The sequence below is a fragment of the Hypanus sabinus genome, chromosome 12 (assembly GCF_030144855.1).
Source record: "Hypanus sabinus isolate sHypSab1 chromosome 12, sHypSab1.hap1, whole genome shotgun sequence".
Lineage (NCBI taxonomy): Eukaryota > Metazoa > Chordata > Chondrichthyes > Myliobatiformes > Dasyatidae > Hypanus > Hypanus sabinus.
The window spans coordinates 10,077,142-10,096,038 of NC_082717.1; the positions used below are offsets into that span (position 1 = coordinate 10,077,142).

Sequence of the window (18,897 nt, forward strand, 5' to 3'; positions counted from 1 at the left end):
GGACACTGGCTGTCCACTCGATCTATGCTTCTTATCATCTTGTACACCTCAGTCAAGTCACTTCTCATCCTCCTTTTCTCCAAAGAGACAAGCCAGAGCTCACTCAATCATTGCTCGTGTTGGTTGTTCGATAAATTTGCTGTGTCCCATTCAGTACATCTGAATGCTTACATTGCATTTGGGGACACTATTCAATGGTCCTGATGTTATCAGATATAGTTAGCCATCAGGTCACAGTTCAGATTTCACAAAAACACTCATGATAAGAGAAGTTTGGATAGGTATATGGATGAAAGTGTGTTGATCCAAAACGTTGACTGTTTATTCCCCTCCATAGATGCTGCCTGACCTACTGAGCTCCTCCAGCATCTTGTGTGTGTTGATCTGGATTTCCAGCATCTGCAGAATCTCTTGCATTTACAGTGATGGACAATTCCACTTGACCATTTTAACTTGTTTAAGTAGAGTGCAATTTGATTTCTTTGAGTCTCTGTGGTACCTTTGAATGCACGGTCAGCATTCTCACACCTCAGTAAAATGGTGCCCCTCTAAAGACATGAACACAAAGATCTGAGTTACCTCACTGTCTATACTGAGGACACATGAGCAATGCACAACTCCTGGGTGGACACAAAAGTTCCTATCAAAGGACTGTAGAGGTATTGTATCACAGGTAAAGTCCTTTCCAACGCATAGTGCATTTACATGAAGCGCTGCCACGAGAAAGCAGCATCTGCCATCAAAGACCCTCACCATCAGGAAGGAGGTACGACACCACAGGTTCAGGAACAGTTATTGTCAAAAAACCATCAGGTTTCTGAACCAGTGTAGATAACTTCACTCACCTCAACGCTGAATGATTCCATAGCCTATAAACCCACTGTTAAGAACTCTACAATACATGCTCTCCATATTATTTATTTACTGTGTTTATTTTTCAACATTTTGTCTTCTTTTGCACTTGGGTTATTTGTCAGTCTTAGTTAATGTATAGGTTTTCATAAATTCCATTGTTTTTCTTTATTTACCTGTAAATGCCTGCATGGTGACATATACATTCTTCGATAAAAATTTACTGTGAATTTTGAACATTGACCACTATACATATGTCTCAACTGACAATACTGGAAGTTTGCTATAAACAAATTGGAAGCAAATTTTCTAATCTTAAAAAAAGTATCCTCAAATAAAATGATATTCCACTGACCATAAAAGCATTTTTGAGAGATAGTATCCTTCTAATAGATTCCCCCTTCTTCAGCCCTTTACCTCTTCTACCTCTCCCCTCCCAGCTTCTTACTTCATCCCTCTCCCCCACCCATCCACCTTCCCCATTATCTGGTCTCATCTGCCAGCAAGCTACCTCTCCCTCAGCCTACCTTCTGCCCCCAGTTCTTAAAATGGCCAACATAACTTAATCCATTTCACCCCCAATACTTTCAGTCACTAATACAGAAAGCTAGAGAAGGAGTGAGATGGAGAGAAAAGAGAATGAGAGAGAGAGAGAGAGCGAGAGAGAGAGAGAGAGAGAGAGAGAGAGAGAGAGAGAGAGAGAGAGAGAGAGAGAGCAGTGAGAGAGAGAGAGAGAGAGAGAGAGAGAGAGAGAGAGAGAGAGCAGTGAGAGAGAGAGAGAGAGAGAGAGAGAGAGAGAAAGGGAAGGAGAGAGAAGGGGGGGAGGAGGGAGAGGTCAAGTAAGAGGAAGCGAGAAAGAGAGAGAGAGGGAGAGAGAGGGAGAGTGGGAGAGAGGCAAAATGTTTCCCTTGTTTCAATGCACACTTTGATGCACTTAAAACCACCAACACCAGTTAAGTTCGAGATAATTAATGGTTAATACCAAGGTTCTTCAGGACAGTCTTGAGGGTTAAGCAAAAAATTTTTTGCTGGTGTACAGTCATCAAGCACTAAAGCACAGAAACAGGCCCTTTGGCCCATCTAGTCCATGCCAAACTCTTAAAATGTTTCATTCTATTGATCTGTACCTGGACTATAGCCCTCCATACTCCTCCCATCCATGTACCTATCTAAATTTCTCTTAAATGTTGAAGCCTAACCCACATCCTCCACTTCCACTGGCAGCACATTCCACACGCACCACCTTCTGACAGAAGATGTTTCCCCTTCTGTTTCCCTTAATCATTTAACTCCTTAGCCCAGAAACTCTAGTTCTAGTCTTATCCAAGCTCAGTGGAAAAAGCCTGCTTTCATTTACCCTCTCATAATATTGTAACAGCTATCAAATGTCTCTTCATTCTCCTACACTCCAGAGAATGAAGTCCTAACCTATTCAGCCTTTCCCTATAGCTCAAGTCCTCAAGACCTGGCAACATTCTTGCAAATTTTCTATGCACTCTTTTAACTTATTGATATCTTTCTTATAGGTAGGTGACAAAACAGCATACAATATTCCAAAGTAGTCCTCACCAATGTCTTATAAAACTTCAACATAATATCTCAATTCCTGTACCCAATACCTTGATTTATAAAGGCCAATGTGCCAAAAACTTTGCTTATGACCCTAACAACCTGCGATGATACTTTCAATGAATTATGAAACTGCATTCCTCGATCTCTTTGTTCTAGCACACTCCTCAATACGCCAATTTAGGCCTCATCATCATCTTGTACAACTTCAACATAACATCCCAACTCCTGTACTCAACACTTCGACTTATGAAATAGATCACATCTGGAAAGCTAAAGATAGTTACGTGTTGACAGTTGCTTCTTGATTTCTGCAGCAGTTTACAATAGCGCTCTTAAGGCTGAAAATGCATCAGTAATTGAGATTTCAGCTTGACTGAATGAGAATTGGTGATGACTGTGTCCATTATGTCCAAATATAGCAGTGGGTGACTCAACGATGGTGCTGTTAAGTGGAGCCACTTACCATAGAATATATCCAGTGGAAAAGAAGCTAACGGCAGCCTGGCCTGTCGTTCTGTTTGGGTAATGATGATGAGTTGTCCTCATTTCAATCAGAATGAAGGGAAGGACTGTGGTATGCTGCAAGAGGAAATAACAAAATAAAGATGTATCATGCTGGGACTGAGAATAATAAATATACCTATTAGCAATTCAAATTGGACACCTTGAATAATTGAAGAAAAGGAGGGGGCTGCAACATTGCAATGAGGCGGTTTTCGAATCTGTCTCGTTTGGAAACTTCACGCCCCCTTTTGCATTGTCAGCTCATTACTGTGATCCCACACCTCAAGGGTCCTCTCTTCAGGCAGTCAGAGGACTGAGACCAGCTCTAACATTTCCTGCATTTCTTAACCAGATGCGGCACCCGTCTTATTTGTGGAGAGGATGTTTGGAGAGGATGTTTCTTAGAGTGGGAGACACAAAGACCAGAGGGTACAGACTCAGAATACAAGGACGTCCCTGTGGAATAGCGATGAAGTGGAATTTCTTTTGCCAAAGGGTGATGAATGTATGGAATTCATTGCCACAGACGGCTGTGGAGGCCAACTCTTGAATATTTGAAGCAGAGTTTGATTAATTCTTCATTAGTAGTCAATGTCAAAGGATATAGGGAGAAGGCAGAAAAATGAGGTTGAGGGAGATTATAAATTAGCCATGGCAGAAGGAAATTGATGGGCTGAATGGCCTAATGTCTTATGGTCTTACAAGGTTGAGTGAACTAGACTTTTCCTCTTTGGAGCGAAGGAGGATGAGAGGTGACTGGTTAGGTGTATATAAGGATAAGAGACATAGATTGAGCGGAGAGCCAGAGAATATTTGTCAGTGTGGAAAAGGTTAATACCAGGGTGCAATTTTAAAGGGATTGGAGGAACATATAAGAGAGATGTCAGAGGTAAGGTCTTTACACAGAGCAGATGTACCAGGATGCTGCCTGGATTAGAGAGCAATCCTCATGAGGATAGGTAGAGTGAGCTAGTGCTTCCCTCTTTGGAGTTAAAGAAGATGAAAGGTGAATTGATAAGAGATAAGCAAGCTGATAAGAAGCATGGATCAAGAGGAAAGCCAAAGATTTTATCCCAGGGTGGAAATAGTTAATACCAGGAGTATATTTTTAAGGTGATTTGGGGAGAATATAAGGGGATTTCAGAGCTATGTTCTTTCTACAGAGAGGGATGAGTGTGTGGAATGCCCTGCCAATGGTGGTGGCAGAGGCAGGTGGATTAGGGACATATAAAAAATTCATAGAAAGGCACATAGATGACAGAAAAATGGAGGGATACATAGGAGGGAAGGGTTAAATTGATCTTAGAGTAGGTTAAAAGGTCAGCAGAACATTGTGGGCCATAGGGCCTGTGCTGTGCCGTGATGTTCTGTGTTCAGACAGCTTTGGAGGGAAGAGGTAAACTTCCGTCCTCAGTGAACAAACCGGCAAAGTTTCTCATTTCCTAGTGCATGCTGAGTGATTTTGAAAAGGTAGTAATTACGCCACATTCGCAGAGCTGGCTGACACTAATGGTGACAGCAGGCAATTAAAGCATTTTTAGCGGAGTGGAGTGAAGTCAGAGTAAAAACGCTAATGCTAAAAAAGGAAGCAGTAAGCTCTGGAAATTCAGTCAGCCATTCCAGCCCATATTTTCAGCTTTCACAAAATTTCCTGTCAACCAACAAATATGCAGGTTTTATTTTTTCATCTTCAAAGTTTAAAGTTCAAACTAAATTTATTACCAAAATACATCTATGTCACCATATACAATAGACAGTAGGTGCAGGAGTGAGCCATTTGGCCCTTCTAGCCAGCACTGTGATCATGGCTGATCATCCACAATCAGTACCCCGTTCCTGCCCTCTCCCCATATCCCTTGACCCCGCTATCTATAAGAGCTCTACCTAAATCTCTCTTGAATGCATCCAGAGACTTGGCCTTCACTGCCTTCTGGGGCAGAGCATTCCACATATCCACCACTCTCTGGGTGAAAAGATTTTCCCGCATCTCTGTTCTAAATGGCCTACCCCTTATTCTTAAACTGTGGCCTCTAGTTCTGGACTCACCCATCAGCGGGAACATGCTTCCTGCCTCCAGTATGCCCAATCCCTTAATAATCTTATATGTTTCAATCAGATCCCCTCCCATCCTTCTAAATTCCAGTGTATACAAGCCCAGTCGCTCCAATCTTTCAACATATGACAGTCCCACCATTCAGGGAATTAACCTTGTGAACCTATGCTGCACTTCCTCAATAGCAAGAATGTCTTTCCTCAAATTTGGAGACCAAAACTGCACATAATACTCCAGGTGGGGTCTCACCAGGGCCCTGTACAGCTGCAGAAGGACCTCTTTACTCCTATACTCAATTCCTCTTGTAATAAAGGCCAGCATACCATTAGCTTCCTTCACTGCCTGATGTACCTGCATGCTTGCTTTCATTGACTGATGTACAAGAACACCTAGATCTCGTTGTACTTCCCCTTTCCCGAACTTGACTCCATTTAGATAGTAATCTGCCTTCCTGTTCTTGCCACCAAAATGGATAACCTCATATTTATCCACATTAAACTGCATCTGCCATACATTTGCCTACTCACCCAACCTGTCCAAGTCACCCTGCATTCTCATAACATCCTCCTGACATTTCACACTGCCACCCAGCTTTGTGTCATCGGCAAATTTGTTGATGTTACTTTTAATCCCTTCATCTAAGTCATTAATGTATATTGTAAATCGCTGCGGTCCCAGCACCAAACCTTGCAGTGCCCCACTGGTCACAGCCTGCCATTCTGAAAGGGACCCGTTAATCGCTACTCTTTGTTTCCTGTCAGCCAGCCAATTTTCAATCCATGTCAGTACTCTGCCCCCAATAACATGTGCCCTAATTTTGCCCACTAATTTCCTATGTGGGACATTATCAAAAGCTTTCTGGAAGTCCAGGTACACTACATTCACTGGCTCTCCCTTGTCCATTTTCATAGTTACAACCCCGAGACTCTTCTTTTGCAGTCATACTCAATAAATCGGAAACCATAACAGAATCAATGAAAGACTGCACCACAGGGTGACTAACCATGTGCAAAACAAAAAAAAACTGTGCAAATATAAAAAGCAAACAAAATAAAAATAAATACAAGAGCAATAAATATTCAGAACATGAGATGAAGAATCTTTGAAAGTGAGTCCATAGGTTGTTGGAACATTTCAGTGATGGAGTGAGTGAAGTTGAGTAAAGTTATCCCCTCTGATTCTAGAGCCTGATGGTTGAGGGGGGAAAATTGTTCCTGCACCTGGCAATATGAGCCCTGAGGGTGAGTCTCCCACAAGTTCTCCAATTAATATACAGTAGTCTATTCACTAATCAGCCATTAACTTTGTTAGCAAATACGCTCCTCACCTGTTTTAGTGTCAGTCTGCTCATCGAGAGCTGCTCCGCTGTGCAAGCTAGGAAGTGTTGTGTTTAGGGAACATTGGCTGCAATTCAGTTCCACGATAATGGCACCAAAAGAGTTTAAATCTATTGTGCTAAATGCACCTGGTCTTTTTTTTTTAAACTGTTTTCGATTCAGGTGAAAGGATTGCGATTGGTCCTGTGGAAAAAAAGGTCGAGTACTGCGGGAGAGAGTACCCGAACGTATACTTTACATAAGTATTTGTAATGGGCTGTAACGTGAAGGATTTACTGAATGTTTAGTGTCTATCTTGTCCTGCGAATAAAGAGATAACTTTGTTAGCGGTAATCAGTGTCTTCAATCCCCATTCAAACCTGATTTTAAACAACACCACCCCAGTTTAATCAAACCTGATTTCACAAAACACCCCACTTCACTCAAAGCTGATTCCACAGAACATCCCACATCACTCAAACTTGATTTCACACAACACCTCTCCACTTCACTCAAACCTGATTTCACAGAACACCCCACTTCACCCAAACCTGATTTCAAGGAACACCACACCACTTCACTCAAACCTGATTTTACAAACCACCTCACTTCACTCAAACCTGATTTCACTCAACACTACTTCACTTCACTCAAACCTGTTTTCACACACCACTCCACTTCACTGAAACATGGTTTCACACAACACCTCACATCATTTAAACCTGATTTCACACAACACCACCTTATTTCACTCAAAACTGATTTCACACTCCGCATCACTTCACTCAAACCTGATTTCACACAGAACCTCCCCACTTCAAGCAAACTGATTTTACACAACACCACCACACTTCAATCAAACCTGATTTCACACAAATCTCCACTTCACTCAAACCTGATTTCACACACCACCCCACTTCACTCAAACCTGATTTCACACAACACCACCCCACTTCAAACAAATCTGATTTCACACAACACCACACCACATCACTCAAAACTGATTTCACACACCACTCCACTTCACTCAAACCTGCTTTCACACAACACCAGGCCACTTCACTCAAACCTGATTTCACACAACACTCCACTTCACTCAAAACTGATTTCACACAACACCACCCCATATCACTCAAATCTGATTTCACACAACACCACCCCACTTCATTCAAGCCTGATTTCACAGAAAATCCCACTTCACTCAAACCTGATTTTACATGCCACCGCTTCACTGAAGCCTGATTTCACACACCACCCCACTTCACTCAAACCCAATTCCACACAAAACCACCCTACTTCACTCAAACCTGATTGCACACAACACCACCACACTTCACTCAAATATGATTTCATACAAAACACCATTTCACTCAAACATGATTTTACACACCACCAGTTCACTCAAACATGATTTCACACACCTCTCCACTTAACACAAACCTGATTTCACTGAACATTCCACTTCACTCAAACTTGATTTCACACAACACCAACCCACTTCACTCAAACCTGATTTCACAGAACATCCCACTTCACTCAAACCTGATTTCACACACCACGCCACTTCAATCAAATCTGATTTCAGACAACACCATCCCACTTCACTCAAACCTGATTTCACACACCACCCCACTTCACTCAAACATTATTTCACACAACTCCACCCCACTTCAATCAAATCTGATTTCACTCAACACCTCTCCACTTCAATCAAACTTAATTTCACAGAACACCAGCCCACTTCATTCAAGCCTGATTTCAGACACCACCCAACTTCAATCAAACCTGATTTCATACACGACACCACTTTATCTAAACCTGATTTCACACACCACCCCACTTCACTCAAAGCTGATTTCACACAACACCACCCCAATTCACTCAAACCTGATTTTACACACCACCTCAATTCCCTCAAGCCTGATTTCACACAACACACCACTTCACAAAAACCTGATTTTACATGCCACCACTTCACTCAAACCTGAATTCACACAACACCTCACTTCACTCAAAACTGATTTCACACACCACTCCACTTCACTCAAACCTGCTTTCACACAACACCACGCCATTTCACACAAACCTGATTTCACACAACACCCCACTTCACTCAAAACTGATTTCACACACCACCCCATATCACTCAAATCTGATTTCACACAACACCACTCCACTTCATTCAAGCCTTATTTCACAGAAAGTGCCACGTCACTCAAACCTGATTTTACATGCCACCGCTTCACTGAGGCCTGATTTCACACACCACCCCACTTCACTCAAACCCAATTTCACACAAAACCACCCTACTTCACTCAAACCTGATTGCACACAACACCACCCCACTTCACTCAAATATGACTTCATACAAAACACCATTTCACTCAAACATGATTTTACACACCACCAGTTCACTCAAACATGATTTCACAAAACACCTCACTTCACTCATACCTGATTTTACACAACATCACCCCACTTCCCTCAAACCTGATTTCACGCAACACCCCACTTCAGTCAAACCTGATTTCACACAACACCACGCCACTTCACTCAAACCTGATTTTACACACCACCTCACTTCACTCAAACCTGATTTCACACAACACACCACTTCACAAAAACCTGATTTTACTTGCCACCACTTCACTCAAAACCTGATTTCACACACCTCTCCACTTAACACAAACCTGATTTCACTGAACATTCCACTTCACTCAAACTTGATTTCACACAACACCAACCCACTTCACTCAAACCTGATTTCACAGAACATCCCACTTCACTCAAACCTGATTTCACACACCATGCCACTTCAATCAAATCTGATTTCAGACAACACCATCCCACTTCACTCAAACCTGATTTCACACACCACCCCACTTCACTCAAACATTATTTCACACAACTCCAGCCCACTTCAATCAAATCTGATTTCACAGAACACCAGCCCACTTCATTCAAGCCTGATTTCAGACACCACCCAACTTCAATCAAACCTGATTTCATACACGACCCCACTTTATCTAAACCTGATTTCACACACCACCCCACTTCACTCAAACCTGATTTCCCACAACACCACTTCACTTCACTCAAACCTAATTTCACTCAGCACTTCTCCACTTCACTGAAACCTGATTTCACACAACACCACTCCACTTCAATCAAAACTGATTTCACAGAAAATGCCACGTCACTCAAACCTGATTTTACTTGCCACCACTTCACTGAAAGCTGATTTCTCACACAATTCTACTTCACTCAAGCCTGATTTCAGACACCACCCCACTTCACTCAAATCTGATTTCACACACCACTCCACTTCACTCAAACCTGATTTCACACAACACCACCCCACTTCAAACAAATCTGATTTCAAACAACACCACCCCACATCACTCAAAACTGATTTCACACACCACTCCACTTCACTCAAACCTGCTTTCACACAACACCACGCCACTTCACTCAAACCTGATTTCACGCAACACACCACTTCACTCAAAACTGATTTCACACAACACCACCCCACTTCATTCAAGCCTGATTTCACAGAAAATCCCACTTCACTCAAACCTGATTTTACATGCCACCGCTTCACTGAAGCCTGATTTCACACACCACCCCACTTCACTCAAACCCAATTTCACACAAAACCACCTTACTTCACTCAAACCTGATTGCACACAACACCACCCCACTTCACTCAAATATGATTTCATACAAAACACCATTTCACTCAAACATGATTTTACACACCACCAGTTCACTCAAACCTGATTTCACAGAACATTCCACTTCACTCAAACTTGATTTCACACAACACCAACCCACTTCACTCAAACCTGATTTCACAGAACATCCCACTTCACTCAAACCTGATTTCACACACCATGCCACTTTAATCAAATCTGATTTCAGACAACACCATCCCACTTCACTCAAACCTGATTTCACACACCACCCCACTACACTCAAACATTATTTCACACAACTCCACCCCACTTCACTCAAACCTGATTTCACACAAATCTCCACTTCACTCAAACCCGATTTCACTGAACATCCCAATTCACTCAAACTTGACTTCACACAAAGCCAACCCACTTCACAATCCTGATTTCACAGAACATCTCACTTCACTCAAACCTGATTTCCCACAATACCACTTCACTTCACACAAACCTAATTTCACTCAGCACTTCTCCACTTCACTCAAACCTGATTTCACACAACACCACCCCACTTCATACAAATCTAATTTCACACAACACCACACCACATCACTCAAAACTGATTTCACACACCACTCCACTTCACTCAAACCTGCTTTCACACAACACCACGCCACTTCACTCAAACCTGATTTCACACAACACTCCACTTCACTCAAAACTGATTTTACACAACACCACCTCATATCACTCAAATCTGATTTCACACAACACCACCCCACTTCATTCAAGCCTGATTTCACAGAAAATCCCACTTCACTCAAACCTGATTTTACATGCCACCGCTTCACTGAAGCCTGATTTCACACACCACCCCACTTCACTCAAACCCAATTTCACACAAAACCACCCTACTTCACTCAAACCTGATTGCACACAACACCACCCCACTTCACTCAAATATGACTTCATACAAAACACCATTTCACTCAAACATGATTTTACACACCACCAGTACACTCAAACATGATTTCACAAAACACCTCACTTCACTCATACCTGATTTTACACAACATCACCCCACTTCCCTCAAACCTGATTTCACACAACACCCCACTTCAGTCAAACCTGATTTCACACAACACCACGCCACTTCACTCAAACCTGATTTTACACACCACCTCACTTCACTCAAACCTGATTTCACACAACACACCACTTCACAAAAACTTAATTTTACTTGCCACCACTTCACTCAAAACCTGATTTCACACACCACTCCACTTAACACAAACCTGATTTCACTGAACATTCCACTTCACTCAAACTTGATTTCACACAACACCAACCCACTTCACTCAAACCTGATTTCACAGAACATTCCACTTCACTCAAACCTGATTTCACACACCATGCCACTTCAATCAAATCTGATTTCAGACAACACCATCCCACTTTACTCAAACCTGATTTCACACACCACCCCACTTCACTCAAACATTATTTCACACAACTCCACCCCACTTCAATCAAATCTGATTTCACTCAACACCTCTCCACTTCAATCAAACCTAATTTCACAGAACACCAGCCCACTTCATTCAAGCCTGATTTCAGACACCACCCAACTTCAATCAAACCTGATTTCATACACGACCCCACTTTATCTAAACCTGATTTCACACACCACCCCACTTCACTCAAACCTGATTTCCCACAACACCACTTCACTTCACTCAAACCTAATTTCACTCAGCACTTCTCCACTTCACTGAAACCTGATTTCACACAACACCACTCCAGTTCACTGAAACCTGATTTCACACAACACCACTCCAGTTCACTGAAACCTAATTTCACACAACACCACTCCACTTCAATCAAATCTGATTTCACACAACACCACCCCTCTTCACTCAAACCTGATATCACAGAAAATGCCACGTCACTCAAACCTGATTTTACTTGCCACCACTTCACTGAAACCTGATTTCTCACACAATTCTACTTCACTCAAGCCTGATTTCAGACACCACCCCACTTCACTCAAATCTGATTTCACACACCACTCCACTTCACTCAAACCTGATTTCACATAACACCACCCCATTTCAAACAAATCTGATTTCAAACAACACCACACCACATCACTCAAAACTGATTTCACACACCACTCCACTTCACTCAAACCTGCTTTCACACAACACCACGCCACTTCACTCAAACCTGATTTCACACAACACACCACTTCACTCAAAACTGATTTCACACAACACCACCCCACTTCATTCAAGCCTGATTTCACAGAAAATCCCACTTCACTCAAACCTGATTTTACATGCCACCGCTTCACTGAAGCCTGATTTCACACACCACCCCACTTCACTCAAACCCAATTCCACACAAAACCACCCTACTTCACTCAAACCTGATTGCACACACCACCACACATCACTCAAATATGATTTCATACAAAACACCATTTCACTCAAACATGATTTTACACACCACCAGTTCACTCAAACATGATTTCACAAAACACCCCACTTCACTCAAACCTGATTTCCCACAACACCACTTCACTTCACTCAAACCTAATTTCACTCAGCACTTCTCCACTTCACTGAAACCTGATTTCACACAACACCACTCCAGTTCACTGAAACCTGATTTCACACAACACCACTCCAGTTCACTGAAACCTAATTTCACACAACACCACTCCACTTCAATCAAATCTGATTTCACACAACACCACCCCTCTTCACTCAAACCTGATATCACAGAAAATGCCACGTCACTCAAACCTGATTTTACTTGCCACCACTTCACTGAAACCTGATTTCTCACACAATTCTACTTCACTCAAGCCTGATTTCAGACACCACCCCACTTCACTCAAATCTGATTTCACACACCACCCCACTTCACTCAAACCTGATTTCACACAACACCACCCCACTTCAAACAAATCTGATTTCAAACAACACCACCCCACATCACTCAAAACTGATTTCACACACCACGCCACTTCACTCAAACCTGATTTCACGCAACACACCACTTCACTCAAAACTGATTTCACACAACACCACCCCACTTCATTCAAGCCTGATTTCACAGAAAATCCCACTTCACTCAAACCTGATTTTACATGCCACCGCTTCACTGAAGCCTGATTTCACACACCACCCCACTTCACTCAAACCCAATTTCACACAAAACCACCTTACTTCACTCAAACCTGATTGCACACAACACCACCCCACTTCACTCAAATATGATTTCATACAAAACACCATTTCACTCAAACATGATTTTACACACCACCAGTTCACTCAAACATGATTTCACAAAACACCTCACTTCACTCATACCTGATTTCACACAACACCCCACTTCAGTCAAACCTGATTTCACACAACACCACGCCACTTCACACAAACCTGATTTTACACACCACCTCACTTCACTCAAACCTGATTTCACACAACACACCACTTCACAAAAACCTGATTTTACTTGCCACCACTTCACTCAAAACCTGATTTCACACACCTCTCCACTTAACACAAACCTGATTTCACTGAACATTCCACTTCACTCAAACTTGATTTCACACAACACCAACCCACTTCACTCAAACCTGATTTCACAGAACATCCCACTTCACTCAAACCTGATTTCACACACCACGCCACTTCAATCAAATCTGATTTCAGACAACACCATCCCACTTCACTCATACCTGATTTCACACACCACCCCACTTCACTCAAACATTATTTCACACAACTCCACCCCACTTCAATCAAATCTGATTTCACTCAACACCTCTCCACTTCAATCAAACTTAATTTCACAGAACATCAGCCCACTTCATTCAAGCCTGATTTCAGACACCACCCAACTTCAATCAAACCTGATTTCATACACGACCCCACTTTATCTAAACCTGATTTCACACACCACCCCACTTCACTCAAAGCTGATTTCACACAACACCACCCCAATTCACTCAAACCTGATTTTACACACCACCTCAATTCCCTCAAGCCTGATTTCACACAACACACCACGTCACAAAAACCTGATTTTACATGCCACCACTTCACTCAAACCTGATTTCCCACAACACCACTTCACTTCACTCAAACCTAATTTCACTCAGCACTTCTCCACTTCACTGAAACATGATTTCACACAACACCACTCCAGTTCACTGAAACCTGATTTCACAGAACACCACTCCAGTTCACTGAAACCTAATTTCACACAACACCACTCCACTTCAATCAAACCTGATTTCACACAACACCACCCTTCTTCACTCAAACCTGATATCACAGAAAATGCCACGTCACTCAAACCTGATTTTACTTGCCACCACTTCACTGAAACCTGATTTCTCACACAATTCTACTTCACTCAAGCCTGATTTCAGACACCACCCCACTTCACTCAAATCTGATTTCACACACCACTCCACTTCACTCAAACCTGATTTCACACAACACCACCCCATTTCAAACAAATCTGATTTCAAACAACACCACACCACATCACACAAAACTGATTTCACACACCACTCCACTTCACTCAAACCTGCTTTCACACAACACAACGCCACTTCACTCAAACCTGATTTCACGCAACACACCACTTCACTCAAATATGATTTCATACAAAACACCATTTCACTCAAACATGATTTTACACACCACCAGTTCACTCAAACATGATTTCACAAAACACCCCACTTCACTCAAACCTGATTTCCCACAACACCACTTCACTTCACTCAAACCTAATTTCACTCAGCACTTCTCCACTTCACTGAAACCTGATTTCACACAACACCACTCCAGTTCACTGAAACCTGATTTCACACAACACCACTCCAGTTCACTGAAACCTAATTTCACACAACACCACTCCACTTCAATCAAACCTGATTTCACACAACACCACCCCTCTTCACTCAAACCTGATATCACAGAAAATGCCACGTCACTCAAACCTGATTTTACTTGCCACCACTTCACTGAAACCTGATTTCTCACACAATTCTACTTCACTCAAGCCTGATTTCAGACACCACCCCACTTCACTCAAATCTGATTTCACACACCACCCCACTTCACTCAAACCTGATTTCACACAACACCACCCCACTTCAAACAAATCTGATTTCAAACAACACCACCCCACATCACTCAAAACTGATTTCACACACCACGCCACTTCACTCAAACCTGATTTCACGCAACACACCACTTCACTCAAAACTGATTTCACACAACACCACCCCACTTCATTCAAGCCTGATTTCACAGAAAATCCCACTTCACTCAAACCTGATTTTACATGCCACCGCTTCACTGAAGCCTGATTTCACACACCACCCCACTTCACTCAAACCCAATTTCACACAAAACCACCTTACTTCACTCAAACCTGATTGCACACAACACCACCCCACTTCACTCAAATATGATTTCATACAAAACACCATTTCACTCAAACATGATTTTACACACCACCAGTTCACTCAAACATGATTTCACAAAACACCTCACTTCACTCATACCTGATTTCACACAACACCCCACTTCAGTCAAACCTGATTTCACACAACACCACGCCACTTCACACAAACCTGATTTTACACACCACCTCACTTCACTCAAACCTGATTTCACACAACACACCACTTCACAAAAACCTGATTTTACTTGCCACCACTTCACTCAAAACCTGATTTCACACACCTCTCCACTTAACACAAACCTGATTTCACTGAACATTCCACTTCACTCAAACTTGATTTCACACAACACCAACCCACTTCACTCAAACCTGATTTCACAGAACATCCCACTTCACTCAAACCTGATTTCACACACCACGCCACTTCAATCAAATCTGATTTCAGACAACACCATCCCACTTCACTCATACCTGATTTCACACACCACCCCACTTCACTCAAACATTATTTCACACAACTCCACCCCACTTCAATCAAATCTGATTTCACTCAACACCTCTCCACTTCAATCAAACTTAATTTCACAGAACATCAGCCCACTTCATTCAAGCCTGATTTCAGACACCACCCAACTTCAATCAAACCTGATTTCATACACGACCCCACTTTATCTAAACCTGATTTCACACACCACCCCACTTCACTCAAAGCTGATTTCACACAACACCACCCCAATTCACTCAAACCTGATTTTACACACCACCTCAATTCCCTCAAGCCTGATTTCACACAACACACCACGTCACAAAAACCTGATTTTACATGCCACCACTTCACTCAAACCTGAATTCACACAACACCTCACTTCACTCAAAACTGATTTCACACACCACTCCACTTCACTCAAACCTGCTTTCACACAACACCACGCCACTTCACTCAAACCTGATTTCACACAACACCCCACTTCACTCAAAACTGATTTCACACACCACCCCATATCACTCAAATCTGATTTCACACAACACCACTCCACTTCATTCAAGCCTTATTTCACAGAAAGTGCCACGTCACTCAAACCTGATTTTACATGCCACCGCTTCACTGAAGCCTGATTTCACACACCACCCCACTTCACTCAAACCCAATTTCACACAAAACCACCCTACTTCACTCAAACCTGATTGCACACAACACCACCCCACTTCACTCAAATATGACTTCATACAAAACACCATTTCACTCAAACATGATTTTACACACCACCAGTTCACTCAAACATGATTTCACAAAACACCTCACTTCACTCATACCTGATTTTACACAACATCACCCCACTTCCCTCAAACCTGATTTCACACAACACCCCACTTCAGTCAAACCTGATTTCACACAACACCACGCCACTTCACTCAAACCTGATTTTACACACCACCTCACTTCACTCAAACCTGATTTCACACAACACACCACTTCACAAAAACCTGATTTTACTTGCCACCACTTCACTCAAAACCTGATTTCACACACCTCTCCACTTAACACAAACCTGATTTCACTGAACATTCCACTTCACTCAAACTTGATTTCACACAACACCAACCCACTTCACTCAAACCTGATTTCACAGAAAATCCCACTTCACTCAAACCTGATTTCACACACCATGCCACTTCAATCAAATCTGATTTCAGACAACACCATCCCACTTTACTCAAACCTGATTTCACACACCACCCCACTTCACTCAAACATTATTTCACACAACTCCACCCCACTTCAATCAAATCTGATTTCACTCAACACCTCTCCACTTCAATCAAACCTAATTTCACAGAACACCAGCCCACTTCATTCAAGCCTGATTTCAGACACCACCCAACTTCAATCAAACCTGATTTCATACACGACCCCACTTTATCTAAACCTGATTTCACACACCACCCCACTTCACTCAAACCTGATTTCCCACAACACCACTTCACTTCACTCAAACCTAATTTCACTCAGCACTTCTCCACTTCACTGAAACCTGATTTCACACAACACCACTCCAGTTCACTGAAACCTGATTTCACACAACAACACTCCAGTTCACTGAAACCTGATTTCACACAACTCCACCCCACTTCAATCAAATCTGATTTCACTCAACACCTCTCCACTTCAATCAAACCTAATTTCACAGAACACCAGCCCACTTCATTCAAGCCTGATTTCAGACACCACCCAACTTCAATCAAACCTGATTTCATACACGACCCCACTTTATCTAAACCTGATTTCACACACCACCCCACTTCACTCAAACCTGATTTCCCACAACACCACTTCACTTCACTCAAACCTAATTTCACTCAGCACTTCTCCACTTCACTGAAACCTGATTTCACACAACACCACTCCCGTTCACTGAAACCTGATTTCACACAACACCACTCCAGTTCACTGAAACCTAATTTCACACAACACCACTCCACTTCAATCAAATCTGATTTCACACAACACCACCCCTCTTCACTCAAACCTGATATCACAGAAAATGCCACGTCACTCAAACCTGATTTTACTTGCCACCACTTCACTGAAACCTGATTTCTCACACAATTCTACTTCACTCAAGCCTGATTTCAGACACCACCCCACTTCACTCAAACCTGATTTCCCACAACACCACTTCACTTCACTCAAACCTAATTTCACTCAGCACTTCTCCACTTCACTGAAACCTGATTTCACACAACACCACTCCAGTTCACTGAAACCTGATTTCACACAACACCACTCCAGTTCACTGAAACCTAATTTCACACAACACCACTCCACTTCAATCAAACCTGATTTCACAGAAAATGCCACGTCACTCAAACCTGATTTTACTTGCCACCACTTCACTGAAACCTGATTTCTCACACAATTCTACTTCACTCAAGCCTGATTTCAGACACCACCCCACTTCACTCAAATCTGATTTCACACACCACTCCACTTCACTCAAACCTGATTTCACACAACACCACCCCACTTCAAACAAATCTGATTTCAAACAACACCACCCCACATCACTCAAAACTGATTTCACACACCACTCCACTTCACTCAAACCTGCTTTCACACAACACCACGCCACTTCACTCAAACCTGATTTCACGCAACACACCACTTCACTCAAAACTGATTTCACACAACACCACCCCACTTCATTCAAGCCTGATTTCACAGAAAATCCCACTTCACTCAAACCTGATTTTACATGCCACCGCTTTACTGAAGCCTGATTTCACACACCACCCCACTTCACTCAAACCCAATTTCACACAAAACCACCTTACTTCACTCAAACCTGATTGCACACAACACCACCCCACTTCACTCAAATATGATTTCATACAAAACACCATTTCACTCAAACATGATTTTACACACCACCAG

The 18,897-nt window shown here is 42.4% G+C and overlaps 1 protein-coding gene across 1 annotated transcript in view; it reads right to left on the bottom strand.

Annotated features, from left to right (window-relative positions):
• Positions 1–2,883: 2,883 nt before the first annotated feature.
• The window catches only part of aig1 (androgen-induced 1 (H. sapiens)), a 336,483-nt gene continuing 320,469 nt past the window's right edge, over positions 2,884–18,897 (bottom strand). The window contains exon 4 of the mRNA XM_059985296.1: positions 2,884–3,003. Within this exon, the coding sequence (XP_059841279.1) occupies positions 2,884–3,003 (120 nt within the window). The remainder of the gene's footprint in view (positions 3,004–18,897) is intronic.